This window comes from Micromesistius poutassou (genome assembly GCF_964030765.1).
Source record: "Micromesistius poutassou genome assembly, chromosome: 12".
Lineage (NCBI taxonomy): Eukaryota > Metazoa > Chordata > Actinopteri > Gadiformes > Gadidae > Micromesistius > Micromesistius poutassou.
This window is the reverse complement of record NC_140282.1, coordinates 15,049,063-15,076,746: the sequence shown is the minus strand read 5'-3', so window position 1 is coordinate 15,076,746 and position 27,684 is coordinate 15,049,063. Positions and strand designations below refer to the sequence as shown.

The 27,684-nt window shown below is 45.4% G+C and overlaps 1 protein-coding gene across 1 annotated transcript in view; it reads left to right on the top strand.

The window, feature by feature from the left end:
- Window positions 1–27,684, top strand: part of LOC311356320 (protein diaphanous homolog 3-like) — a 235,268-nt gene that overhangs the window by 114,344 nt on the left and 93,240 nt on the right. The window contains 6 exon segments of the mRNA XM_084476091.1: window positions 8,070–8,165; window positions 9,153–9,247; window positions 10,145–10,246; window positions 14,180–14,419; window positions 18,738–18,867; window positions 27,057–27,182. Of these exon segments, the coding sequence (XP_084332217.1) occupies window positions 8,070–8,165; window positions 9,153–9,247; window positions 10,145–10,246; window positions 14,180–14,419; window positions 18,738–18,867; window positions 27,057–27,182 (789 nt within the window).

Sequence of the window (27,684 nt, the reverse complement as noted above, 5' to 3'; positions counted from 1 at the left end):
AAGCCTGCTCCCTACTACTTCCTCCTACTTAATGTGAAACATAGTGCGGGCTCCGCCGCTGTAATGGAAGATGAGCGAGGGGGATTTCCAAAATAAATGTGTCTAAGCAGCATAACCCGTATCTGTTGCGTATCTAAACGATTGCAGCCATAGTACATGCATTTCGACATTGTTTAATGTGAAGCAGAACAAGGCTTTCTTGAAACCTAGACTTGAAACTGGGTTAAGCCAGAGTGTTTTGAAACATTATACGTTTTGAAACATTATACGCTCCCTTTACAAAAGGTTTATAGATGTTGTTTAACTGTCATTTTGTGTGAAATTCTCCTTAAAAAATTAAATTATAATTCTAAAATTATAAAACAAATAATTTTTGGGTAGATTACTATTCTTGACCCCAAACCATAATCAATTTAATAAATTATAATTTTAGCATCTGCAACGAGTGTTGAAGTGCCAAATCATTCAGTAATTCCTTGTATATACACAGGTTCTGTCCACCAATCAGGATAAACCTTCATCAGTCCCTAACCCCAACCCTGTACATTTATTTAAATGAGTCATGCTTCTCAGGCTTCTCCTCACGTTTATCTCATTCCTCGTCTGCCGGCTCCTTTTGTTTCCATATGTATTTGTTGTGTCAGTCTCTCAGCCATCAGTGGTGTATTTACGTACAGTGTTGTGTTTGCCCGCGATGATATGACACAGTAATGGCCTAGCTCGTTCCAAACACATTTGGTTTGCCGTTTTTATTACACAAAGGTAATTTCTCATCCACACTTGGTCTTTTGTGTAGGTTGGGGAAGAGGCGGGTGTTCTAAGCGTGTTTTCTAAGCGTGTGTGGGATAATGGCGGGAGGAATGGAAGACAGGAATCGAGAGAAGATGGAAGATTTAGAATCTGTATCATCAAGGATAAGGAGCCATTTGGAAATACGAGGGTGCTGATGGGGATCGAGGGGAATGTGGCATAAACATATTCACGCACATACTCTCACTGACACACTGACAATCGCGAACACACACACACACCGTACGCCTCTCTATACCTTAACAACCCGCAGAGCCAAAAAAACGGATTCCAAACACTGGTATACACCTGTGCACTCAAAGCCAAATGTACACATCTCTCTCCCTATTTGTCTCCGTCTTGGTCTCAGTCTCTTTCGCTCTCTCTGTCCCTCCTTTTCTCCCGTCCCTCTCTCTCCCTCCTTCTCTCTCCCCATCCTTCGTCTCTCTCTCTCTCTCTCTCTCCCCTCACTCCCTTCTTCTCTCTTCCTTTTTCTTGTTTTCTCCCTCCGTCCCACCCTCTCTCTGTGGTCCTCTCTCAAAGGCCTTTAGAGGGCACTCCTCCACAGAGAATAGTGTTCCTTGTGCTCCTCCTCCTAAGCAGCGTGGCTGATTTCACGCCACATTAGGGCCTCAGTAATTGATTTCTCTCCAGCGATGTCATCTTCCTCTTCCTCTGTCGCGTCGCCGGAGCGACTATCTGATCTGCTTTCCCGAACACGGGTACAGCGTTGTGTGTGCAGGGTAGTACCGCGTATGCAGGGTATAGTGTGTTATTGTGTGTGCGCGTGCGTATGCGTTAGTACGGCACAGCATTGTGTTTTCAAGACTAATGGAACAGGAGAGAGGAGGTGTGACTGTGGCTTTAGGGATGACATGAGGTTTGCGGAGTCATGGGGTGAGGAGGGAGTGATGGCAGAGAAAAGAAAAGTGGAAAAAGCTGAAAGGGGGAAGGGAAGAGATGACGGAGGAGTGGAGAGGAGGAGGAGGAGGAGCCGGAGGGGGGGAGAGGGATTGAGGGAAGTGAGGGAGAGGGACAGAGCGATAGAGAAGAGGGGGATGGGAGGAGAGATGGACGGAGTAACGGGGGACGAGAGAGATGGGGTGAGCCGACGGGGATGAACTAATGGGGGAGAGGAAAGAGGAGAAGTGTGTTAATGTGCTGTTATCAGAGAGCAGTGTAAGACTAATTATGTCTGTGGGTCATCTAGTCTGATTCACAGAGCAGATGAGGCCCTGCATCGCTCACTGTGATTAACTTGCTTCATTACGTTCTACCTCCTCACTTTAACTTTCTCTTTATCTCACTCTACCACGACTCACCTCTCTCTACCTCAACGCACCTCTCTCTACCTCAACTCACCTCTCTACCTCAACCCACCTCTCTACCTCAACTCACCTCTCTACCTCAACCTCAACTCACCTCTCTCTACCTCAACTCACCTCTCTACCTCAACTCACCTCTCTACCTCAACCTCAACTCACCTCTCTCTACCTCAACCCACCTCTCTACCTCAACTCACCTCTCTACCTCAACTCACCTCTCTACCTCAACTCTCCTCTCTACCTCAACTCACCTCTCTACCTCAACTCACCTCTCTCTACCTCAACTCACCTCTCTCTACCTCAACTCTCCTCTCTACCTCAACTCACCTCTCTACCTCAACTCACCTCTCTCTACATCAACTCACCTCTCTACCTCAACTCACCTCTCTACCTCAACTCACCTCTCTCTACATCAACTCACCTCTCTACCTCAACTCACCTCTCTACCTCAACTCACCTCTCTACCTCAACTCACCTCTCTACCTCAACTCACCTCTCTACCTCAACTCACCTCTCTCTACATCAACTCACCTCTCTACCTCAACTCTCCTCTCTCTAACTCAACTCACCTCTCTCTAACTCATCCCACCTCTCTACCCCAACTCCCCTTTTTCTTTACCTCTACTGCAATTCACCTCTCTCTCTACCTAGCTCTACCTCAACCAAAATGCTCTCTCTACCTCTGCTCCTCACTTATCCCTCTACTTCCTCCTTCCTATCCTACTTCCTATCCCTCTATTTTTTCTCAACGCATGTATCTCTACCTCTCCTCCTTTCTCTCAATTGCTTCCATCTCTCTCTTCCCTTTTAGCCTTTCTGTACTTATGGAAAGAGCTCAAGATAGGCAGGCCAACTGACTGGCTGACTGGTCACTGCTCAGCTGTGACCATGATAGGATCAGTACTATGTCTGCACACACATCTGTTTACAGACAGCAGACTGTCACCCAACACACACACACACACACTACCACCACCACCAGTTGTCTCCTAGATATGTTTTTTCGCTCATGCATCGATGCATGTGTGAGTGCGGCATGCTTTGCTTTACGTATTCTTTCATCACTCTTTGTATGTGTTGTTTAGTGTGTGTGTTTGTTTGTGAGCATGTACATCTATTGTTCAGCATGTATAAGTGTGTGTCCACATCATAATGTGAGTGTAGATCACTTCCCTTCTCGAGAACCTGCGTGATTAAAGTGTACCTGCATGATCACCTTCGGGAGCCAACACAACACAATGAGCCTCCAGGGACTGTATGTGTGTGTGTTTATGTGTTCATTCATACGAATGTATGATTATTATTGATGAATATACTACAGCTATTACACTAGCTTTTCTAGAAGCGTCGGAATTGTCTTTGTGCCTGTCAGTACGTTGTTTTTCCTCAGTGATGTAACCAGTGTTTGGGGTGTCGTGATAACTCAGAGGTCCAAAGGAAGAATGGTTCCCCCTTGCATCTCTTCTCATGCTGTTTCCCCCCTCTCAACTCTCTGTGACTCTATTGCTGTATCACTCACTTTCTATCTTACTTTCAGTTTCTCTCTCTCTCTCTCTCTCTCTCTCTCTCTCCCTCCCTCTCCCCTCTCCAGATCTCTGAGCTCCCCCTGTCATCTAGACAGGCATGGCAGGCCTCCATTAGGAGGGTTTTACTTGAAAGCGCTTGCTAGACGGCGAACCATTTTCCTTTCATCTCTGACTGTTGGCTTAGCATTAGCAGCTGTTAGCCTAGTGTTAGCACCCTTTTAGCCTTTGCTCTAGCTAGCTTACGTGCTCGCCCAGCCTGAGATCTAACATGAGTCCTCCTACACTCTGACTCACACCAAGAATCAAAGGGCTATATTGGCATGGAATACGTACATTTACCTTGCCAAATGGGAATTCCAATACCCTGCACTTGGTGCCCCCTTCCAGTTGCAGGATGCCGCACATTTTACTGCCGTCGTCTTTGTGTGTCTTTGATCTGTGTGAAAAAGGCGTATCTGATATCCTGGTGCAGTTCACAGGAAGTGTGGAAGAAAAGTAGTGCAGGGGGTACACAGCCTGACTTCTCTAGGGAGCCAGGTCTGTCGGTGGCGTCGTTTCTCGCAAGGCTGTGCTCACTGAACCTACCATCGTCACGGGCTTCCTCTGCTTTTTGGTCTGTCACGGTGTTCAAGTAGTCAGCCACTGTGTACTCTCTTTTGAGGCCCAAAGAGCACGCCTTTCCAATTACTTGTTTTTTGTTTCCACATAATTTGGTTTGGTGTGTGGTGGCAGCCTTTGGGCACTGTGCGGTGTTGTGCAGTGGTGTTGGTTCCAGAACCAGCTGGCGTTCTCTATCTCTTGATACCAGATGTGATAAGGTAGGGGGGGGTTCTCTGAAAGGAACCCTGTGCTCGGGGGTCCAAAATGAACGCATGCCACCTGCCAACGGTGGATAGATTGGACCATTTGGCAGGTACATAATTCCAGGGTAACATACTAAAAAAGGAGAGTTGGGTTTGGTACTAGGGGGAGTGTGGGGGAGAAGGAGTGGGAGACATCTCTCTCTTATCTCCCAAACTAGCTGGGTGATGAGGCGGAAGATAAGGACCACCAGGCCGCTCTCTCTGATTGATTAACTAGCGACCTCTGACCTCCTGCAGGGCGTTTTAATTGGCTGATGTATAATGAGCAGACAGGAAATGTTTTGGGGCACATGGAGGGCATGTGTGTGTGCGTGTGTGTCTTTGTGTGTTTGGATGTTTTAATAAGATGTAGGGGGTATGTAATTAGTTGATTGATCCTGCTGATATAAAAGTACCTGAAGTGTGAGCGTAGTGTTAGGTGAGAGTTATTCATGAAGGTTGTGTCCTGGTCCAAGATAAAGTTTCCTCACTGGCGTGTTTTATACTGTCTTTGCAGGTCCACTGCTGTGTGTAATTGAAGAGTTTGTGTGTGTAATAGAGCAGTTTATATGAGACTCTACGTAACCCTGGATTTACAACATCTATGAAAGCATAGATTTGAACGCTTGGTTGCATGCTTTACAGCCATCCACATGCTACTGTCTTCTCACATACAACACTTTCCTTTTCTGTGTTTTTCCCCCTCATGTGGTGCTTTAATTCTTTCTGCATTCATCTTCATGCTCATGTTGTGTCCTTCCTCTCGCTTCGTATCAAGACTCTGATGAGGCTGTACCAGCCCAGCCGCACAGTAAGTTTATGTGTCTGTGTGTGTGTGTTAATGTGTTAAAAATTCCCTTTGTGCACACGTGTGTGAGGAAGGGAGAGCAACAGTGTGTGTGTGTGTGTGTGTGTGTGTTGTTTGTGTACTTTGATTTTGTGTGAGTGAGTTTTGAAGTGTGTGTGTGTGCCTGCAGTCCTCTATGCCAGCGTCCCAGAAAAACACCTTTTCTCTTTTTAATTAGAGTGTGGAGGGTTGAAGTTAGAGCAAGTCCACTGCCTTCACCCCACATCAACTCTCCTCTCTCTCCTTTGCTGTTTTTTCCCTCTCCTCCATTTCCTCTCATCTGTCTTATCCCCGTGTTTTCCTCTCATGTCCTCGACTCTTCACTCCCCTTTCCTAGCCCTACTGCTTTCATTTTCCTCACATCTTTCTCTTTCCTATCTTATGCGCTTTTCTCTGCACTCCTCCTCTTCCCTCTTTCATCCGCTACTCTTCTCTGCTCCTCTTCTTTTCTCTCAACTCCTATCCTCCCCTCTTCTCATCTCCTCTCCCTGCGCCTATTTCATCCTCCCTTCCTTCTTCCTCTCCTCCCATTCCTCTTGCTTCTATCACCCCTCCCCTCTCCTCTCTTCCTCTCCTCTCTATCTTCTCTTCTCACCTCTCCTCTTCCCCCCCCCGTTCTCTCTCCTCTACTTTTATCTTCTCATCTAAGCTCCCCCTTTCTGTCTTCGCCAGCTCTTCTCTCTCCTCTCTTCCCCCCTCTTGCCTCACCACACAACATAATTAGAGCACCAGGCGATTACCCCGGGAGCTCCTGGGAACCACATTTTGTTCTCTTAATCTGCTGTTTTAAATTATTAAAACCGACCGTGAACCGGCTCTCTGACCAGGCTCTGGAGAATCCTGCACACACCAGAGGGGTGGGGTGGGTGGGTGTGTGTGTGTGTGTGTGTGTGTGTGTGTGTGTGTGTGTGTGTGTGCGTGTGCGCGTGTGCGTGTGTGCGCTTTTCCCCTAAATGGCTTTGTTTTATTTCTCAAACTCCTTGATCCCACCCTCTCTTTCTGTTGCTGTCATTTTCCCCCCTGCATGTCCTCCTCATAGAGAATCTGTCCCTTTGTACCAGCTACACAATTTTTCTGTTGCCCTGTCTGAACCAGACAATCCTGAGACTGTTATATATTAATATCTGTCAGCCAATCCTGAGCTTCTGTTATCTATCACTGTCTTTTTCAGCTAATCCAGAGCATCCCTGTGTAATACTGTCTGTTTCAGTCAATCCTGTACCTTGCTTATAGATTACTTTGTTTCAGTCAATTGTTTGCAACCATGATATATTTCTGTCTGTTTCAGTGATGTGATCTCACTACTATCCCTTTTTCTCCATGCTCATTTTATATTGTGACATCCTGCAGTGACACAAGCAAGTGCAAACACACACACGCACATGCACACAGGTACGCAACCACACACACACACACACACACGCACAGGAACGCAAACACATACAAACTAGGACTGGCCCGAATACATAATTTCAAGCTTTGGATATTCGTTAGGTTTCCAAACTAACATCAGAATATTCTGTGAAGAATAAAAAAGAAAGAAAAAAGTCCATTAATAGTGTCAACTTTCACTGCCTGTAAATGTAGCAGGCAGAGACCAACGCTGCAGAGTCAAGGTCTTATCAACTGTTCTTTTTCTAAATTGTCTCAATTGGTAATACAAATGTGTTAATTTAAGAAAAGCAAAACAACAATGTCACGTCAGTGGCTTTCGGATCCAGTCCTCAGTCGAGTTCGACTTGGCTATGGCAGAGCTTCAATGCAGCCTAAAAGTTTTCCTAACATGGTTTCCAAAGTATGATATTATCAATTATCACAAAGCAAATAGGGGGTTTGAACATTGTGCAATGTTTTGAATAAATGTCAGGTGCTAACAGGTGCTATTGTGGGGGACAGATCGCCATGCACGGAGAAACACCGCTACCTGTTGTGTTCATGTTAACTAAATAACCAACACATTGTTATTAGTAGGTTGAGATCTTTGGTGTCTTTTGGAGTCGTTTGAACATTTCAATAGCGTTCATTATTAATACCCTTCTGAAACTATATTGCAAACCAAATACAAACACACACAGACAAGCACACACTTACACTTATTCGGCAACCGTTAACCAACATAACACATACATTTTCACACATGTTCATTGCAGCTCGGATATCCTTCACCGTTTGTGAGGGTGATCGTGCGATAATGATAAATCATGTGTTAATGATGTCTTAATGACCTGTGTGTTCACACTCACACATCTAGCCCTGCTGGAGTCTCGCTATCAATATCCAACCATAAACAATATCTTTTATCAGTCTAGTTTATCACTGTAGCGGCCATTGTTATAATAATAATAATAATAGCAGTTACACACACAAACACGCACGCACACACACACACAGTTGAAGTAATATTATAATTATAACGAGAAATTAACGTCATAATGTTAACACAGAGGCGTGGTTATGGTGATTGACTCCCAGACGAAAGGTTCTGAGTTTGAACCCCAATTCACGCTGACTAGCTGATGGCATCCCTGAGTGGAATGCATAACCCCTACCAGCTCAGAAATCACTTTCAAAAATCGAAAGCTATACAAGAAAAAATAAAGGAAGCTATCGGAAAAGACAGGACTCTGGTTTTGAAACCAACATCCCCCTGCTCTGCCTGTAAATGTGCAGTGTATATTTAGATTGGTGTGATGTGGAAGGAATCGTGTGAGTATAACCTTGCTCTTCTCCCTGCCCACAGCCCGGAGAGAAGAGGAGGACCTGGAGGACCGTAAACCACTGAAGAAGAGAGTAAAGGAGCTCAAAGTTCTTGAGCCCAAGATCGCTCAAAATCTATGTAAGTGTTTGCTCTCTCTTCTCCCTTTAGACTAGGGATGTTTCTGTATATTTACCACCCTCTCTACCCTCTCCCCCCTCTACCCTCACTCTCTCTTTCCTCCACGTTGTCCTACTTTATATCCACCCTTCTTCTCTTTTCACTAGATCGGCCCTGGTTTATTTATTTCATGTCCCATATGACATCGTCATTTACCTCATCACATACCTCTCTGCTTCATTGTATGTCTGTCTCTAATTACTGATTCTCTCTCATACACACACACACACACACCGAACATGAGAGAGAATGTGATAGAGGGAATGTCTGTGTGTGATGTCATTGTTCCAGCCAGCCTGATGTCCTGACTGTAGAGATACAGTAACTACCATGTAATGAGTGGAAGCATCCCCAACAGTAAATGGATTACTGCTGATGGCTCTAAAGCTGCCACAGCTCCTGTACCCCATGGCTCTTTCACCCAGCCAACTAATCACCCTCCTATCTCCGGCCAATCCATTGGCCAGAGCTCTCAGGCCAACTGCTGTAACAGCCCTGCTAATAGTCCATTCACATTCCATTGAAGCATTGTTCTTCCCACAGCATTTGCATTTATATTTAACTTTGTTCTGGTTATTGTAACACACTGAGTTTTAACCTTATTCCCAAGGGATGTGTGTGTGCGCTAACATATTTTTGGTGAAAATTTTGATCATTGCATGTATCACCACTTGTACGTAACATACTGTATAACCTGATATTAATTTATTTTGAATATAATATTTTCTTATTCTTATACACACGCATCCGGGTGCACTTACAGTATATTAGTGATCTGCTAAAATGTGCTCTTGTAATTATTCTCTCCCAGTGTGAAAGGGTTCTTCTACTCTCTCTCTTGCTCTCTTTCGTTCTTTCTTTCGTTCTTTGTCTTGCTTCATCTCATGATTGCTGCAAATAAATGTGAGCTTTTAATTCTAACTGACCTCTCTCTCTCTCCCTGTACAGCGATCTTCCTGGGCTCGTTCCGTATGCCCTACGAGGAGATCCGCAGGATGATTGTGGAAGTGGATGAAGAACAGCTGACAGAGTCCATGATCCAGGTACAACAGTACCTCACGTTGTTCCTGGTGTCACGTGTCTTCAGTCTATCTGCAGGCATCCTAGAGCAAGTTGCCCCCTAACCCCTGCCTTATCCTCAAAGGGATACGCTGAGCGTTCTTTACATTGGCGTTAACCACATTCAGAGGAGTTGTTTGATTCCAAATGCGTCTACTGTTGTTCTGCGCTGACAGGTTACCCTTTACGTAGACTGCCCAGCCAGAGGCAGTAATTAATATAATAGTGCCAGTGATGCATCGCTGTGCAGAAGATAGTGCAGAATTATCTGTGTGTTTGTAGACACAGATTTACAGATATCTCTGCATGTGTCTGCTAATTAACTAAATTTTAATATTGGTGTATTAATTATCAGTATTAGTAGGCAGGTAAAATGGTATGATGTGGTACATAGGCCAATCAGTGAAAGCACATAATAATGATAATATGTATTAGTTATATTATACCTATATGCCTATTCATTATTTATCTTTTTTTTCTGTATTAATAATACTACTGTTGATGGTCATATTGTTTATTTGTATTTATGATATAGTATATTATATTATTATAATAGTATAATATAGTATATTATAAATATAATAATAAATAACATAATGAATAATACTATATCTTGAAAAATATTCCTGTTTTTCTTCAACTTGTATTTATTATTACTAATAATATTAATATTAGTTTATATATGATATATATATATATATAATATTAATAACCATATATTCCTATTCCTATGGTGAAGCAGACCTAATACTATAATATGATATTCACATTATTAATAATATGATATTTAAATAATATATTAATATTCCTATGGTGAAGCAGTCCTAATACTATAATGTGAAATTAATATCATTAATAATAATATATTAATATTCCTATAGAACCTGGTGAAGCACCTTCCAGAACAAGAGCAGCTGGCAGCACTGGCTAAGTACCAGCAGGAGTATAGCAGCCTATCAGAGCCTGAGCAGTTTGTTTTGGTGGTGAGCACACGCACACATCCATACAACCACACGCATGCACCCATACACCCACACACGGGCACTACTTGCAAACGTAATTACATTTGGCCCCCAACAAAAAATGTGCTATTATTTCAACTGTCGTGGACTGTACTCTTCTGCTTTATCTTTGCTCAGTTGAAAAATGAAGAAAAGAAGAAATCAAACCCTTTGTTTTCAATGAATTCATTAACTTTTTATCCTTTTACATGTACTATGGAAGCAGTAGTTGCTGACTTATTTTCTTAACTATATACAGTCTTATTAGTTTCTCCCTCTCCTCTCTAAGTCACATCTTCATGGTACATCAGTATCCTGAATGGACCTCATCGGTCCATTTTTTCATTAGCCTACTGAAAGCTTATCGTGTTTGTCGCCAGATCAAAGATTGTACAAAGGACATGCACCACCGAAAGCGGAAGATGGTTCGTCAAATGAAGTCAATAGACCCGAATTCCAACCGTCGCGTTCTTATAAATTCATCAGACAACAAGTGAACTTTGTGCGGGATTGTCCCACATTATGCTGGGAGTTGCCACATAGTAACAAACACACACCCACAAAGCCAGCCACATAGTCACACACACACACACACACACACACCTGCAATTTCACAGTTCTAAATGCAATCCCTTGCATTTCTGTTTAACAAACAATGTAAATTGGTTTGATTTGTATTTAAATCACTTGTGTTTAATCAAATCAGCAAAGAGTTGGCCAAGTGTTTTTTTTTTCTGTAGCTTTTCCTTGCCTGCCATCACCCACTCTGTCTCTATCTTTCGCTTTTGGTCCTTACCTCCAAATCCCTTCCTCCTTCTCTCTTGCATTCTCTCCATTTCTCTCCATATCTTTCCCTATCATCCTCCATCCCTCTCTCCCTCACCCTTTCTCTTTCTCCCTCTCCCCTCCATGTCTATGTCATCTCTTTCCATCCATTTCTTGTTTGTCTCTCTCCATCCCTCTCTCCCTTGCTATTCAAATCCTCACCTATCTCCCTGACCCTCTCTCCCTCCCTCTCTGCCTCTCTCCCTTCCTGGTGCTTGTGGGATCAAACCCGGTACTATTTGTCAGGGAGTTCACCGTAGCCACTGCCACCACAGCACTGCAGCATTTCAGACTTTGACTCTTTTCAGAAACTGGTGCCCAGTTATCCCTGGACAGTAAGATCTGCGCCAAACTGTTGGCAACTTTCAAAACAGCCATTTCTAATTATATTATGAAGGAACATATTGTCAGCCGATCCGGATGACTGGAGGTTTGATCCCTGCTTTTCCAGGCAGATGGACCCATACTTTCAGAGCAGAGAGCAGGAACAGCTAGACACACAAACAAGAGTCTCATCAAAGAGAAACAAATGCTAAGCCAGAACCCGCCCCCCCGGCCCAGTGTCTTCGTGCTGCTCGGATGTATCGAAGCTCTTGTTCCGTATCCTGAACACCTCTCTCCCTCAAAGGGAATTTGACATTCTGCTGCTGTGAAAAACCACCAACCTTTCTTCTTCTCTGCTCTCTAAGCTGCCATGTTCAGACTGGTCTGGCCCCCTTATCACCCTACACCACTACCACCCCCACCCCCCGCCATCCTATCCACCATCTCTAGCGTCCCCACCACAACCAGAGAGCTAGCAGGGGCACCGTGTGGAGGACCAGAGATGACCAGTTGGAGAGCAGCATAGAGGACCAGCCAGCCTGTCCGCTCCAGAGCGCTGGCATTGAGAGCTGAACTCAAGCCTTCTTTGTGCAAAAGAACCAGAAAAGAGGCCACAGGTCAAAAGGGGAATAGGTTTATAGAAACCTCTGCAGAAGGCTCGAACATGGATCTCAGTTTTCTACAGTAGTAGAGCTGTTCCTGCTCAACACCGGAGTTTAACCTTCGTCATGTGTTCTTCAGCTCTAAACCTGTTCCGAATAAACACAGGAGAATAACCCTAAACACTATGATCTACAGTCCTAGAGCTGTTTCTCACAAACACAGGAGAATAACCCTTAACACTATGATCGAAAGTCCTAGAAGCTGTTCCTACCCCACAGACGAGATTAACCCTAATCATGGGTTCCTTATGGCCAGCTGACATATTAACATGGCGTCTGCCGTCCATGTAGAAGTACTGTAGTTAACATGACCACCGGGACCAGCTCATTACGGTGATGATGTGGCGGCGGCGGCGGATGAGGCTGTGGTAACATTCAGAACACCCCACCTAGAGACCCCATTAGCTCCCGCCCCAGCAGGCCTCTTGATCCCAGACACTGCCTGCTGAGTGACAGGCAGGAGGGGGGGGGGGCGCTGATGAGTTCCAAACTTTGCCGCCACGCTAAAGAGGAGTGGGTGTATGAATAATTCTGTTTGGTATGGCCTGTGGTAGCACTACATGTCAAACACACGCCTGGCTGCCGGCCGTTTGATGGCTGCTCTTTCAAGTCTGATGCTAATGGAACTTGACAACTCAGGGTGACTAAGTTAGGGCTACTGCGTTTCCAAAATATTTACTCGAACCGGTTTACTGCTCTGTGCGCCGTGTTCAAAGTCTTACTTTCCTTGACTCCTGTCTCTTTGTCACTCTATTTGGTATTTTGCCTATTTGCTTTCGTCTATCTCTTTCCATCTCTCTCTTCCTCTCTTTTCTCCTTTCCTGCCTGCCTGCCTGTCTGTCTGTCTGTCTGTCTGTCTGTCTGTCTGTCTGTCTCCCTCTCTGTCAATCTCTCCAGGCCAATGGGGCAAATACACACACACACACACACACACACACACACACACACACACACACACACGCACACACACACATAGTAACACACACACCCTGCCAGCCACATAGTCACACACACACACACACGCACACGCACGCGCACACACACACACACACACACAGGGATTGGCCAAATACCTTCATCTCTTTTTGCTCTATTAGTGGCTCTGACTATAATGAAGACAGAGGTGATGGAATTCCCTGAGGTTTCGCTGCTCTCCTCACACTGCCACACACTCATTATTGTACCTTTTCTTACCTTCTTTCCCACAGTGCTTGTCCTGCCATTGCCCCAGTTCTCTCTCTCTCTCTCTCTCTCTCCATTCATATCATGGCGGAACGCGCTCTCAGTAAATCTCAGACTAGCTGCTTGATGACATTACAGTATCCCGGATTAAACTTTTGATTCAGGCCAACGCTCTGCCACACAGCCAGCTGTTGTCCACACGCCCACACGCCCGCACGCACACGTGCGCCGGCACACGTACACACCGTCGCAGGCAGGCCACGGGTCCAGTGCAATATTTTCCAATTTGCCGTAATTGTGTGAGAGCGGTAATCCAATGCAGCCTATTGTATATTCCTCCGCCTCCTCCGCTGCTGTTTGCTGACCTATATGGAGAGCACCTCTGTAATTACCCTAGCAGACCTGCTGTCCAAATCAAATCAGTGGCGCCGCCGCGTGACCGCGGCCCCGCCACGCTCGCTTAGCACGCCTCGATACCTTCCGCACTCCGTCGCAGAGGTAGACCCGGGGAAAAGCGCTGGAAAGTTTGCGTTAGTCAGACGTTTTTTTTAAGTTTTTTTTTAGGTAAGATATTTATTCTCTTAATACTCTAATCCTCTTATCTATTTAGCCTTTTGATCTTTCATGCCGACCTTCTCTTCAGATTTCAAATAGTTTGTCTTTCTTGATTTCTGTATATGCGTCTGTCTCACATCTATCCTTTTCCTCTTCCTTTGGCACGAGATATCTACGTCTAAAGTAAAACATCTCTCAATTCAAAGGACTGTATCGGAATGAGAAAAATGACATTGGAAAAGCCAACCAAATAATATATTTTATCTTCGTTTTTTAAGGCGGGATGAAAGAGTGTACGCTATTACGGGGGAAGTGTTGACGTCTTAATAAGCCAATAACAGTCCTCTCCCTCCCCCTCTCCTTCCAGATGAGCAGTGTGAAGAGGCTGCGCCCTCGCCTCGGCCACCTGCTCTTCCGGCTGCAGTTCGAGGAGCAGGTCTCGAACCTGCGGCCCGACATCCTGGCGGTGAGCGCGGCGTGCGACGAGGTGCGGAAGAGCCGCTCCTTCAGCCGTCTGCTGGAGCTGGTGCTGCTGCTGGGCAACTACATGAACTCCGGCTCCCGCAACGCCCAGTCCTACGGCTTTGACCTCAGCTCCCTCTGCAAGGTGAGGGCCCAGCCCAGCTCTGCCGTGACCCCTGCCCTGACCCCCCTGGCCAGTGCGGTATCTACCCCCCGCGCTGTTGACACACGGACACGGTAGCTCTGTGTACAGTTGTTCCGGGTTACCGTATGGCGGGACGTGATCCCTAGTAGGGGTGGACGATTAATCAATATTAATATTCACATCACAGCGATAACGGTGATGTGTTTTTTTTCATAACATGTCTGGTATTTTCAATAAGCATTTAACAGCATCAATCACTGACGCGGCGTAGCGCCGGGGCCCGGGGGGCGTAGCCCTGGCGCCCGGGGGCGCAGTGTTTGAGATCATATATTCCATCTTTTCTCTGCTGGCTTCCGCCTTGTTCTCGTGCCACCGTGGCTAGGCAGCGGCTCCTATCACCGGGCGGATCTAAAGTGGCCATTGACTAGGGACTATTCATGTCTTGAAAGGGAAAGCTGCGTGTTATTGAGTTCCATCATCCTTCAAGATAGACTCAGCCTACAGCACTGCAGGCCATCAGAGCAGGACCCCACCGGGTGCTTTGGTCTCCTTCTTCAGATGCCCACACCAGATAGCAGGCAGAAAATAAGGAACTTATTTTCTTTTTGCTCGGTTCTCCCTCTCAACAGTAGGTATAGAACCGAGCGAAAAAACGACCCCCCCTTTACGTTTCCGGTCAACGAGCAATGAGTCTTCTAACAGAAATCAATGGGATTTACAAAATGCCAATTAAAACACGACAGAAACTGTATTTTGCTACGATACTTGATTTGGAACATCAAAGAACACCACTAACCTCTTGGCGAGTTGCACATTTCTGAAAACAAACGTTTAGGGTTTTTTTAAGGACAGGTATTTGAATGCCCGTAGACAGCCATTCTGAAGCAGGCAGGGCGATTCTAAATGAGTCAAATACCAGAGACAGGACCAATAGTCAAAATGTTGTGTCAACCACTCCATTTCATCCTAGACAACCCAGAAAGGGGGCTCAATGTTCGAAATACCGGAATTGTCCTTTAAGATTATAGTATACTATTAGTTCAAAGCAAAACATTAGTGGTTTGGGGCTGTAGGGGCAAAGGAGACCATAAAGCTCTGGAAAACACTACCCTAATGCACCATAATGATGTTTTTATAGAGCTATGCAATAACACTACTAGTAGTAAAGGTGTCATGTCCCCCCCCACACACATACACACATGCATACACTTACTATGTGCAGTGCTTTGGGTGTCTTGAAAGGCACTATAGAACTGTTATGAATGATTCTAATTGAATTGCTTGCTTTTCATCAGAAACAAATCATCTTGTCTTCCTCTCAAACAGGTTATTCTGACTGGGGTTATTCGGTCCAAGTGGGCTCAAAATTCGGACAAATTATAACACTGATATGGTGCGTTCCAGGCAACCCGTAACTCGTGATTTCACGACCTTCTACCCGTGAAAGTGCTCTGGAACGGCAGCCAAACTCGTAACTCACGACCCGTGAACTCGTGTCTGATCGATGTACTCCCAGTTCGTTTTTTGACGTCACGAACATAAACAACAATGGCTTCCCAAAGTTTCGCACAAAAACACAAATGCTGCACGGTGGGCCATGTCGATTTGTCAGTTAAGTTTAACGGTTTATTTTTTGTTATCTTTGCGCGCAGAACGTCTTTGCACCAGCAATCCAAGCTCTGCTCGTGTAAGTGAAGTGAGGTTTCCATGAAAGTCATTGCACCTGTGCGAGCAGATCTGGCTTGCTGGCGCGGACACCATCAAAACAGAGCCGCAGGTTTGTTTGTTTGTTTGTTAGTCGTGACTTGCCTGGAACGCTAACTAAGTCGTGAGTCGTGAGTATGAAGTCGTGAAATCCCGAATTACGGGTTGCCTGGAACGTGGCGATAGGCCTGATCTACCGAGTCTAGCGGTGGATGCTGAGCATTATCAGATAGCATTTGTTCAGCCAATCTCACACTTTCTGTGAGCCGTGTGTGTCAGTTAACAACCAGTGAAACTCTCTCTCTCTCCCTCGATCCACACATCGAGGCATCCGCCTTGAGGGGTTCTCCCTTGTCAGAGGAGAACAATATGAGACACAAAGCCTGGAACAACGTCTGAAACTAAGCTAAGGCATTCAGTTGACTGCTCTGTTCACCCATCGTCTGATTAATCAAACCGCACCCCTCCTTTGTCCTGTTACCTCACTAATATCTAATTGCCACACTGCAGATTATCTGTATGCAGCTTTATTAAAAAAATTGCATTTCAGGGGGAGGGGGGGGGGGAGAGAAGGAGAAAGATCCTAATCCAGGGGAACAGGGCTTGGCTTGGGTTACATTATGACTGTGGACACTCTTAACTGCAGTTTCCACAGTAACAACCTGCCCAGCCATCCGTCATTGTCAACGCGTTGTGCTGTAGGACCGCTCGGCGCAATCGCCCCCCGGAGCTCCCACATCCATAGGGTCTGCCGTCGCCATCCACTAACACAGCCGTGAGGTCTGTCGTTACGGCCTGCTGTCATCCAATATACTGTCATTACCGTCCCCGCCACCTAAAGATCCTCTTGAATAACGTTTGCACGTTCGGCTTCGTGACGTCGTGCTCGTTTTCATGAAATTGTGTTCCTTTTCAAAGCGTTGCTTTCTTTTTTTTATGTTTGCATTTTAAATGCCTCCCTAACCCTCTCCAAAGTGCTCCCATACAAAAGCCTCAATGCTGCCTGAATGGCATCATTCGACGCCAAGCGTGATGTCTTCCTGTTTTCTGCCTGAAGATTGACAGCTTAATTCCACGCGTCGCAACGTGGCGAGAAATTGCGTCGACGCAGACCCGGCACAAAAGAAATCTCGTTGTCAATTATGATTACCATTTATCTAAATTCAGAACTGCCTTTTGTGCGTGGGCACTTGATGCTTTTGAAAAGGAAGCTGATTCAATAAATAAATAGAGGAGAGGAGTGAGAATGTGTTTGATTAGAGGAAGTAATACAAACATGATTAAACGCAGCGGGGAGGCAGTTGTCCAGGGAGTACCAATGGATCACCTGGAGAGAGCGACTAGCAAGGCGGTAGGCTGCGCTCCGCAGGGGGGCCCGGAGGCCTCCGAGAGATGGCGTTATGCTCTGAGAGACACAAGAATAATTTGACTGAAAACACCGTAAGATATGTATCTGTTTGTTTGGCAAACGTAGCGGGAGCATGAGGCACGGGCAATGAGCGGTTGTTTGCACTGTTGTTGTTTGGAGTGTTTTGGTGGGAGGATTGTGTATGTGTGTGTCTGCGTGTGTTTCTCTCAATGTTTAGAACGTAGATCATTTAGAGTAAAAACATAGACGTAAGATATAGGGCATTTACTAGATTTGGCCTGTAATCCAGCCAAGAGTCTGAGGTAGCTAGACTTTGTCTAGTCAACAGTAGAGTCCAAACCGAGTCAACAGTAAGTATATGGTAGCGAGAATTAGTCAAAATTAAGTCTAAGGTGGCTATAATTAGTCAAGTCTAAGTCTAAGGTGGCTGTAATTAGTCAACACTAAGTCTAAGGTGGCTGTAATTAGTCAACACTAAGTCTAAGGTGGATATAATTAGTCAACACTAAGTCTAAGGTGGATATAATTAGTCAACACTAAGTCTTTATGTACTGAGTTAATCACACTATGTCTTAGCTAGCTAGAGTTAGTCAGAAATAAGGCCCGTCCCAATACCTCCCCTAACCCTAGATTTTTGCCCTAACCTTAGATTCTGCGCGTTCTCGTGTAGGGGTAGGGTGTCCCATTACTGTAGGGAGCAACGGGAGTGCTATTTTGCCCTTATAATCAACCCTCAAAACATAGTGAGGTCCGATGCAGGCTTAAAACGAAGTGGAAGATTTACTGTTGAGGGCACTCCAAAGCAAGTGGAAGTTTTAAGGGGGGAGAAATGGGACAGGGCCAAAGTCTTAAGGTAGCAAGAGTAAATCAACACTTGGTCTGAGGTAGCGACAGTTAGTCAGCACTATGTTTAAGGTAGTGAGAGTTGGTTAACATTCAGTCTAAGGAAGCTAGACGTGGTGATGCTAATTAAGAGTCAGTTAACAGAATGGACTACAGAAAACCTCATTTGTCAGGCAACTTGCTTGTATTCATGGGATGTGCATGTGTGTTTATTTGAATTTTTTGGTTTAAGATTTAAAATCGTTTTCTATTTACTTGTTTTGACTTCATGGCCTGTGTGTGTGTGTGTGTGTGTGTGTGTGTGTGTGTGTGTGTGTGTGTGTGTGTGTGTGTGTGTGTGTGTGTGTGTGTGTGTGTGTGTGTGTGTGTGTGTGTGTGTGTGTGTGTGTGTGTGAGATGCAGCTGAAGGACACCAAGTCAGCTGACCAGAAAACCACGCTACTCCACTTCCTGGCCCGGGTGTGTGAGGAGGAGTTGGGTGACGTGGTGAAGTTTGTTGAAGAGCTGGAACATGTGGACCGCGCCAGCAGAGGTAACAACACATCACCAATCAAGCAAACAACCAAACTGTTTTAAAAAGTACAGAACAGAAAGTACAGGAGGGGGTCAGCAAAGTAAAAGCATAAAACTACAAAAAGCATTTATAAATCTATGCCTACATACACATTAAGAGTAGAAGAATACGTAGATGTACCACATGCTTTATTTCACGACAAAACAGGGTTTGCATAAAAGCCCCAGGGAAGCACAATAAACCAACCCCATTCGTGGTTGAAAATGAATGGAGATGGTACACTGAAGCAAAGTATTGATTCGAATGAGAAGGACTAAAGACAGATGCATATGACACCATGAGTGTCCATGTTCAGGTGTGTGTGTGCGTGCGTGCGTGCGTGCGTGCGTGCACGCGCGCCAGTGGATGTGTTTTTTTTTTTTGTTGCTGCTACTTGGTCCAAGTTGCTTGCAGTGCAGTCGCAGTATGCGGTTCCTCGGATGTCCTGATCACAGGTCCGTTATCTGTGGCCTCTCCCCCCCTCAGGGAGGTAGAAAAGAGGCTTCAGTCGAGCTCTGCGGTGGTGACGTTGTAGCTCTGATGATGTGAGGATAACATGCTCTCCTCTGCCTCCTCTTCCATCCGCCATTGGCTGCGGTTGGTTTCAGCGCACCCCTTCGTTACTCCCCCCTCCGTTCCGCCCCCCCCCCCCCCCCTGACTCACGGTCTTTGTGTTCCCCCAGTGAGAGAACATATTTGCATGTGCAAAGCCTTTTTTTTTTTTTTTCTCCCCGAGTCGTCAGGCTGCATTTTTTTTCTTTTCACTCTTGTCGTCGTCGTAGGATCACACCAAATTTCTTATTTTCTCCGGCATTGTTGTGTTTGCACGCCTCGCTTTTCCTCCTTTTTATTTCACATTTCCTTTCATGAATTTGGGGATTTGTGTTTTTCTCGTTTTTCTTTTAGTTTTTTGTTTCATTATCGCCGACAGCCATTTGAGCACATCTGAGGCACATCACAAAGGCTGTGTCTCTGGCCTGTCAGGATGCTAAACAGGGACCTACGGAAACCTGACCCACGCACGGCAGTGCTCGGGGGGGCCGGCGGAAGCCCTAATGATGTGCTGCTTGCTCGCCCTAGCCTCTGGCCGCTCGGCTCTGTCTCTCACACAACACTTCTGTTGCTCATTACAGAGACATGTGGAAGGGACAAAGTTTAGTTCTTCTTACCGACACCAGCTCTCGTTGGGCAGGGGAAGGGGACACCATTTGGTGCTCCATACGACACACCTGATCTCGGCAGAGGTATTAGACTAGTTTAGTCCTCCATAATCGGGGATCCAGCAGTCCTACGTTGTTATCGCAGAACATCTGGGCGGAGACGGCATGAGTGACGTCTTGTTCCATGTTGCGTTATAGATGTTCTACCAAAAAAATGATATTTGCGTGAATGGATGTAGCGTTCGCATGTTATTCTTCTTGTTTTTTGCCAGTGCTGGCCGAGTTGAGGTTCACCAATTATATGCTTTCAGTTCCCGGCCTACAGCATCAGGAATGGTTCAAATATATGAAGTGAAAGAAAGGGAAACAACCTGTCGAGCCAGATTTGAGCTTGTCTGCACTGAGAGTTTAGGTTATTCATCTAAAGTCTGATTTGGGAGAGTAATCCTCCGTACCAACACCAACTCTGGTTTTGCAGGGGAAGGGATCATGGTCTAGTTCTCTGTACCAACACCTGCACTGGGCAGGGAAGGCAGCATAGAGGTCCTGCTCTTTGGGCTTTTTCCTTTGTCCCTTCTGCTATGTCGTTCCAACCATTATTTTTCAAGGCATGAAAGGAATTCCTTATTGCACCTTGCAAAAAGCCTCTCCCCTTCGTTCTCCCTACCTTTGTCTGTCCACCTCTTTCCCTTCATTCATCTTTCATTCTCCACGTGTTTCTCTCCCAATAACTTCATCTTGCTGTCAATCTTTCGCTCTCTCGCCCCAGCCCCCATTCCCTCTCTGTCTACCTCACCCCCTCGCTCACCCTTGTGCTCAGTGGGGTTGGTAGGGCAATTACACATACTTGTTTTCTTTCCCGCTGCTGAACGCATGTTGCCGTGGCGACCAGCCAAACATACAGATGTTGTCCTTTTCACAACCCGAATGTGTTCTGCACGTTACTCCTCAAAAGTCATTGTCACCGCTGGACGTCCCTGCTCCTGGTCTTCTTCACACTGAATGGTGCAAAGTTCTTTCAAAACCTGTACAAAGAACACACTGTTTTGGTTGCAGTGTTGACTGAAGTGGATGGCTCTGTCCTCCGTACTCACTACAGTTTATTCTCCTTATGTATCCTACTTACATTTTTCTGTGCTGCAATACCAGAATTCACCTCCCTTCCCCACCATAATTTGAGATACATTAAGAATCAATCTGATCCCAAAGACAGCGGTCTGCTCCTCTGTACCTCTCAAATTCAAGTTTATTCTGAAACCACGCATAAATGAAGGTAACTTTGGCAACATTTTTCTCACCTACTGTTCTGTACTGTACTGTTGCGTAGCAAATTGTATTTAATCAGAAATGACACCTGCATACAAATGTAGTCACCTCTCTTGACCCTTTCAAAGAAACACAACAGGGGTTGTACCAAATGACTATATCGCTACTGGATGCTTAGGAGTTATATTTCTTCTTTTTCATAGGGCTACCTTTCTATTAGACAGCTTAACATTGGCTCAAGTCGGGAATCGCTTTGTTGTTTTTCCCTGTCATGTCCCCTTATATATACGCCATCTCCCCCAGATGATCCAGCATGGATGCCGCGTGTGAGTCGGTGTGTGTGTGTGCGCACGCGGACGCTTTCCACTCTGTCATGTTGACGGCACAGCGGGATGGCGGCAGTAATAAGGAGATGTCAATGGGGGAACTGACCTCTACAAATAATCCTATCATTATTCCAGTGAAGCCTGCTATATCTGTAGTCCTTCTAGACCACTGGGCCCCGGCACTCATAAAGATCACTTACTCCAACACAGAGCTAAAGGCAGTGGGCTAACAGTGTGCACCACACTATGGTTCACTTATTCCCTATACAGTTCACTACTTTATAACCGTAATTTACTTATTGCCGTACTATATCCAATGATGAATTTGATTTTCATCAAATTCATCCAATAAATCTTGTGACATTCAACCAATGTCGTCTGGTATATGCGACCAATACATGTCACACGGTTTTCTTTTTTTTTGCACGTAATTGGGTGTCCAATTTCCCTTACTTGGTCCCTAAATAGTTTTCTTAATGCTAAATATTGTCGCTATAACACCAGAGGGTATGAGGGAACAAGTGAACGACTTAGCCTTAGCGGACATAGCCTTTGTTTCGTTCCTCCGACGTCGCAAACACCCTCTCTCCCCCTCTCTCCCTGAACAAACTGTTCTCCGCTCTCACCCAATGACTCTCCGTGATACCGAGGACGATCACCGTGAGTTTGTTTTACATTTCCCCCTCCCACTGTACCCAGTCAGATCCTTAGACTGGGTGTCTTAGTGGCCTCTCCACAGGGTTGCTCCCGGCCCCCAGCTCTTTCGAAGGCATCTGATTGGAGGATTGGAGGGGAAGAGTGGCTATTTTCAACTCCCTGGCTCGCCCACTTTCTCCCTCTTTCCAGCCATCCATCCATCATCGCGGGGCCATAATCACTCCGATCAGCACACTGCCCATCTGCCGTCCTCCCAACGGGCCTTCCGACACTCACAGGATATTGGTATCCTGCCGTCCCAGAAGGCCTTGCTTCTGGGGGTAGAGAGACATGGATGGATAGGTGCAGTGAGAGAGAGATAGAGAGAGAGACTGGTAGATGTAGAGATAAACTTCTTGCAGTCCACAAGGAGAGAAGGGAAAAGAGAGATTGACTACTTCATATATAGAAAGAGAGAGAGAACTTGATAGAGCAGGAGATGGGCTTCTTGATGAAAAGAGAGAGGTAGAGTGAAACTTCATGCTAGAGAGATAGACTGGATATAAAGATGGAGAGATACCTTGCTAGAGAAAGGGAGGGAGACACAGAGTTAGATAGAGAGCCCCTAACGGAGGGGAGAGGGAGAGAGACAGGTTTAAATGGAAATTATGGATCTGAAGTAGGACTCGAGGCTATGTTTTAGTGTGTACTTTAAAGATATGTCAATATTATCCATTATGTCTTTGTCTGGTTGGGTTAGCTGTGTGTGTGTGTGTGTGAGTGTGTGAGACAAGGGTGTGTGTGGATAATTGATTATCCAATCAAGTCTTGTGATTGATTTTGTGCTGTTGCCATTTCACCTGCTGCTAATAATATGAACTAGAAGTTGTTCTTTATACTTAATGACCTTTCATCAGTTTAAATGAAGTATTGTGCTCTGCTGCCCGCGTTCATTTTGTAAACATGTTCTTTCTCTTCCTCTTAATGAGATAATGCCTCCTGCATAAAACCAAACACTTTCCCTTGGTAAGTGTTTGCCAGGAATAGATGGTAGGATATCGCGGTGTTTGACTCCACACTGAAATGTGCAGGGTTTGATCCCCAATATCCACAGCCTACCTTTAGGCATTCTTGAAATGCCTAAGGGCCTGTGTCAACATAGCATTTTCTTCCAGTAGAAATCCGCCGGCATGGTGCTGGGAAGCAGTGGAATGAAGCGTTTCAGTGAAGAAATCCTGCTGCGTCCCCATGCGTTGTTTTGCGCTGTTGTTTCGTCGCTGTCGTCTAGCCAGTTTATCACCTTGTTTTACATCGTAGCGATGAATTCTTATTGTACATCCATGTGTGATAAGCAGCCTCTGCATACACAAACATAACTTTTTTGATCTTTGGAAACTGACTGTAGAGGATTTCATTTATATGTAACAACCTACAAGGGATGAGCGCAGATATTTGTTCATTAAGAAGGTATTAGAATCGAAATTAAGTATTTGAATATTGTTTTGTTTTTATGACAATTTAAAAAATATATATATTAATGATTTTAAATGTCTATGCATTTTGGGGACTGCGGATAGTAGGCTAGGCTACATTTCGTCTGAAAATCCTAGTGAAAAAATATATCTGTATGGGCGCTAGATGTCCAAGAATGCTTCATGTCAATGCTTCATTTGAGGTAATGGCAATCGTTATCAGAATGGCTAAATATGGAAAGACTGAATTATCGTTAGTTAGTTTTGGATATTCAAATATTAATAGAATATTTTGGGAGCACTTTGACAGCTGCCGTCTAGTCTGAGGATATGCAAACCATTAACTTTGCTGGCCATCGGGGCATTAATCAGTTTGGAAGGGATTTAATAATTAATTTATTCAATGTTCAAACCAGTCCACAACATCTACCTACAAATACCTATGTGTTGGTTATTTAGCAACTGTGAAAAGAACAGGTAGCGGTGTTTCTCCGTGCATGGCGATCTGTCCCCCACAATAGTGCCTGTGTGATTTATCACTGAGTAAATATCAGTTGTCCTGCCCATTTATTCAAAACGTTGCAGAATGTTCAAACCCCCTAGTTGCTTTTTTATAATTGATAATCTCATACATTGGAAACCGTGTGTTCGGAAACTTTTAGGCTGCATTTAATCTCTGTCGTAACCAAGTTACACTCTGACTGATGAGTGGATTCGAAAGCCACTGATATTTGATAAAGCAAAATTGCAAAACAACAATAACACCAATGTTTCACTAATTGAACCACTTCCATCAGTTGATAAAAACTAGATTCTGCAGCAGTGGTCTACACCTGCCACGTTTAAAGGCAGTGAAAGATGGACTTTAGTTTTTTCTTGGAATGAGGTATTCAGGCCAGCCCTGCAACCTACTATTTTCCAAAATGTAATCTTTGTTTGACAGTTGATAAGCTGTGATTGGGAAAAAATAAGTTCAGTAATTTTCAACCTGCTATGGGGGCCATAACCGCTACCTGCTCCTTAAGGACGTTCGTGGCGGCAAGTGTCTTTAGATGTTTAATTGGAACATTGTCCTAGTCATAGAAATGTGTGTCTTTTACCAATGAAACAGTCAGGCTTCTATTTCTCCATTAAAACCCAATATCTTGCGTAACTTATTATTTTGTTGTCTCTTGAAAATCCAATCAATTCCCTTTCACTATGTTTTATTTAGTTTGTCATTAATGGAAAAGAATAATGGATATTGGGTGTTTGCACAGCTTAATGTGACATTTCTAAGAGTGGCCTTTTGAGATTCTTTCATGTGTTTAAAACAACTGAAACACACAAAGACTCAGTGCCTCATGGGTAATGAATCAATTAATGCAGAATCTTTAGTTGAGTTTGTTTTGCAACAGTCATATAAGGCGTGTGTCTTCTCTCTTCTGTGTGGATTCCCTCGTATTCCACCAGCCTCTCGGTCAATCCTTAACCAAAGGGAGGCTTCCAAGCGTAAGTGAATGCTTGTTAATGAGCAATTCAGCCAGATCAATAACAGTCAGGCGTTGTTTTTCCGAGCGTGATTCTCAACACGTTCCGACAATAGGCCCTAGGAAGAGCAGTCTTGGGTTTCATTGCGCTGAATTAGCTGCCGTGCAGATTATCAAATTATACACAAGTTGATGTTCTGTGTAATAAATAGACCTTTTACCCTTGCCTAAAGGCTGCACGTTGGTTTCTGGATTGTCAGTGTTAACTATGAGAAGAATACTCCAATTTGATAATAAATATACCATTTGGTATGGTCTAGTGCCCTATATACTATTTAATAATTACTATACAGTCATTTATCAAGCGTTTTTATCCAAAAGCGTTTGATCCATGCGTCCTTCCCTCCTGGCTTTAAGCGTTGACCAAGCGGTGCGAGCGTTACTCTACAGGAAGACCAATGCAGACCTAATCAACGTGATGTAGTGGCACTGTGAATACCGGCCTGATTGAAACACACAAGGCGTCGCTACGTGACAGTACCCTCTGTGCATGACGCTCTGCTCTCTTCTCCGCGGTGCTATGCCGTTTGCCACATGATGCTGTGCTCTCTGCCACACGATGCGATGCTCTGTCCTACGAGGCGCTATGCTCTTTGCTACATGACACTGTGCACTCTGCTACATGATGCTGTGCTCTCTGCTACATGACACTGTGCTCTCTGCTACATGACACTGTGCTCTCTGCTACATGACACTGTGCTCTCTGCTACATGATGCTATGCTCTCCGCTACATGATGCTATGCTCTCTGCTACACGATGCTATGCTCTCTGCTACATGACACTGTGCTCTCTGCTACACGATGCTAAACTCTCCGCTACATGATGCTATGCTCTCTGCCACACGATGCTAAACTCTCCGCTACACGATGCTATGCTCTCCGCTACACGATGCTATGCTCTCTGCTGCATGAAGCTGCCGGTCTCTGCTCCCTCTTCTACATAAGGCTACGCCGTCTGCTGTGAGGCGCTATGCTCTCTTGCCACACGACGCTATGCTCTCTGCTAAGAGGCACTATGGGCGAGGGGAACGGATGACTGTCAGCGGCTCTCCTCGTTGCCTTTCATCTGGAGAGGAGAGAGAGAAAGATTATGGTAAAGCGAGAGGGAAGAAATGATTATAGCATTCTTAATCAAACTATGTAGTGGCGGGGGATACAACATAATTAGTCATGGTGTGATATTGTCCTTTTGAACTCGCTCTGTTTTTCGCCGTCCCGTCTGTGTGTGGGAGGAACGGTATGAATTCAATTGAATTAGACTATTCTTCTGTTATTATTATTATTATTATTATTCCAGTCTGTGTACAGACACGCTCCCAACGGCGTGGTTTGCCGCGTTAGTGCGGCGGGCATACCCAGCGTGTGGCTCCCGGTGACGGGGACGTCGCGTCGCGCAGCGTGGCACGTGAGCGCGCTTAAGCGGTAAGCAGCTTACGACTCTGTCATCGTCACTGTAATCAGGCTCGTTTAAGCGTCATGCTAGGTTGATCCTCGAGCCCGAGATGTCAGCCGTGACCAACGTGAAAAGAGTGTGGGGGCATGAGTGGATTACCTGGAGAAGGTGCTCTGTGACGTGAACAATGAGCCCGGGTGAATTACACCACGGCCTGCTGCGCCGGCTATTCTCATTTTCCGACGCGTTGCCGTAGGAATGAAGCCTGTTCATCAGTATCCTCATTGTGCTCAATACCTTAATGTACTGTATATATACTGTACCTGTTAACAATGAGTGTGTGTGTGTGTGTGTGTGTGTGTGTGTCTGTGCGCGTGTGCATGTAGTCTCAGCAGAGAACCTGGAGAAGAGCTTGGTGCAGATGGAGCGGCAGCTGCTTCAGCTGGAGAAAGAGCTGGAGACGTTCTCCTCCTCAGACCTCCCCCAGGACATGTTCCTCACCAAGATGTCCATATCCTTTTATATGTATACACGCGCACATGCGCACACACACACACACACACACACGATGGCTAAGACACTCACTCTCTATCTTGTATTCGCTAAGACACACTTGTCAGAATAAATCGTTTTCGGGAAGTACGATCAGTGAACAGCTGTACATCGGTGTGTGTGTGTGTGTGTGTGTGTGTGTGTGTGTGTGTGTGTGTGTGTGTTATGAGCTACGGTGAACACACCACCTCCCTCTACAAGGCTCTGCGGTCGTATTGCTTTACCTATTTTATTTTTCGCTGCGCCCCGCGCTTGTCTCGGACAGCTGTCTGTGCACGGTTTTCTCCTCCTCACGTCAGTACTGTTGAAGCTTAACGGTGCACACCGGACAGGCACTCTCTGTAGCACGGTAAGGATTGTGTTCAATTATACACACGGCACCTGCCTCTGTCCGGAGTTAAGACGGTGAACCGCCCCGGGGCTGGGCCAGGGCAGCAAGGCTGGGGGCTGAGGTGGAGGTGA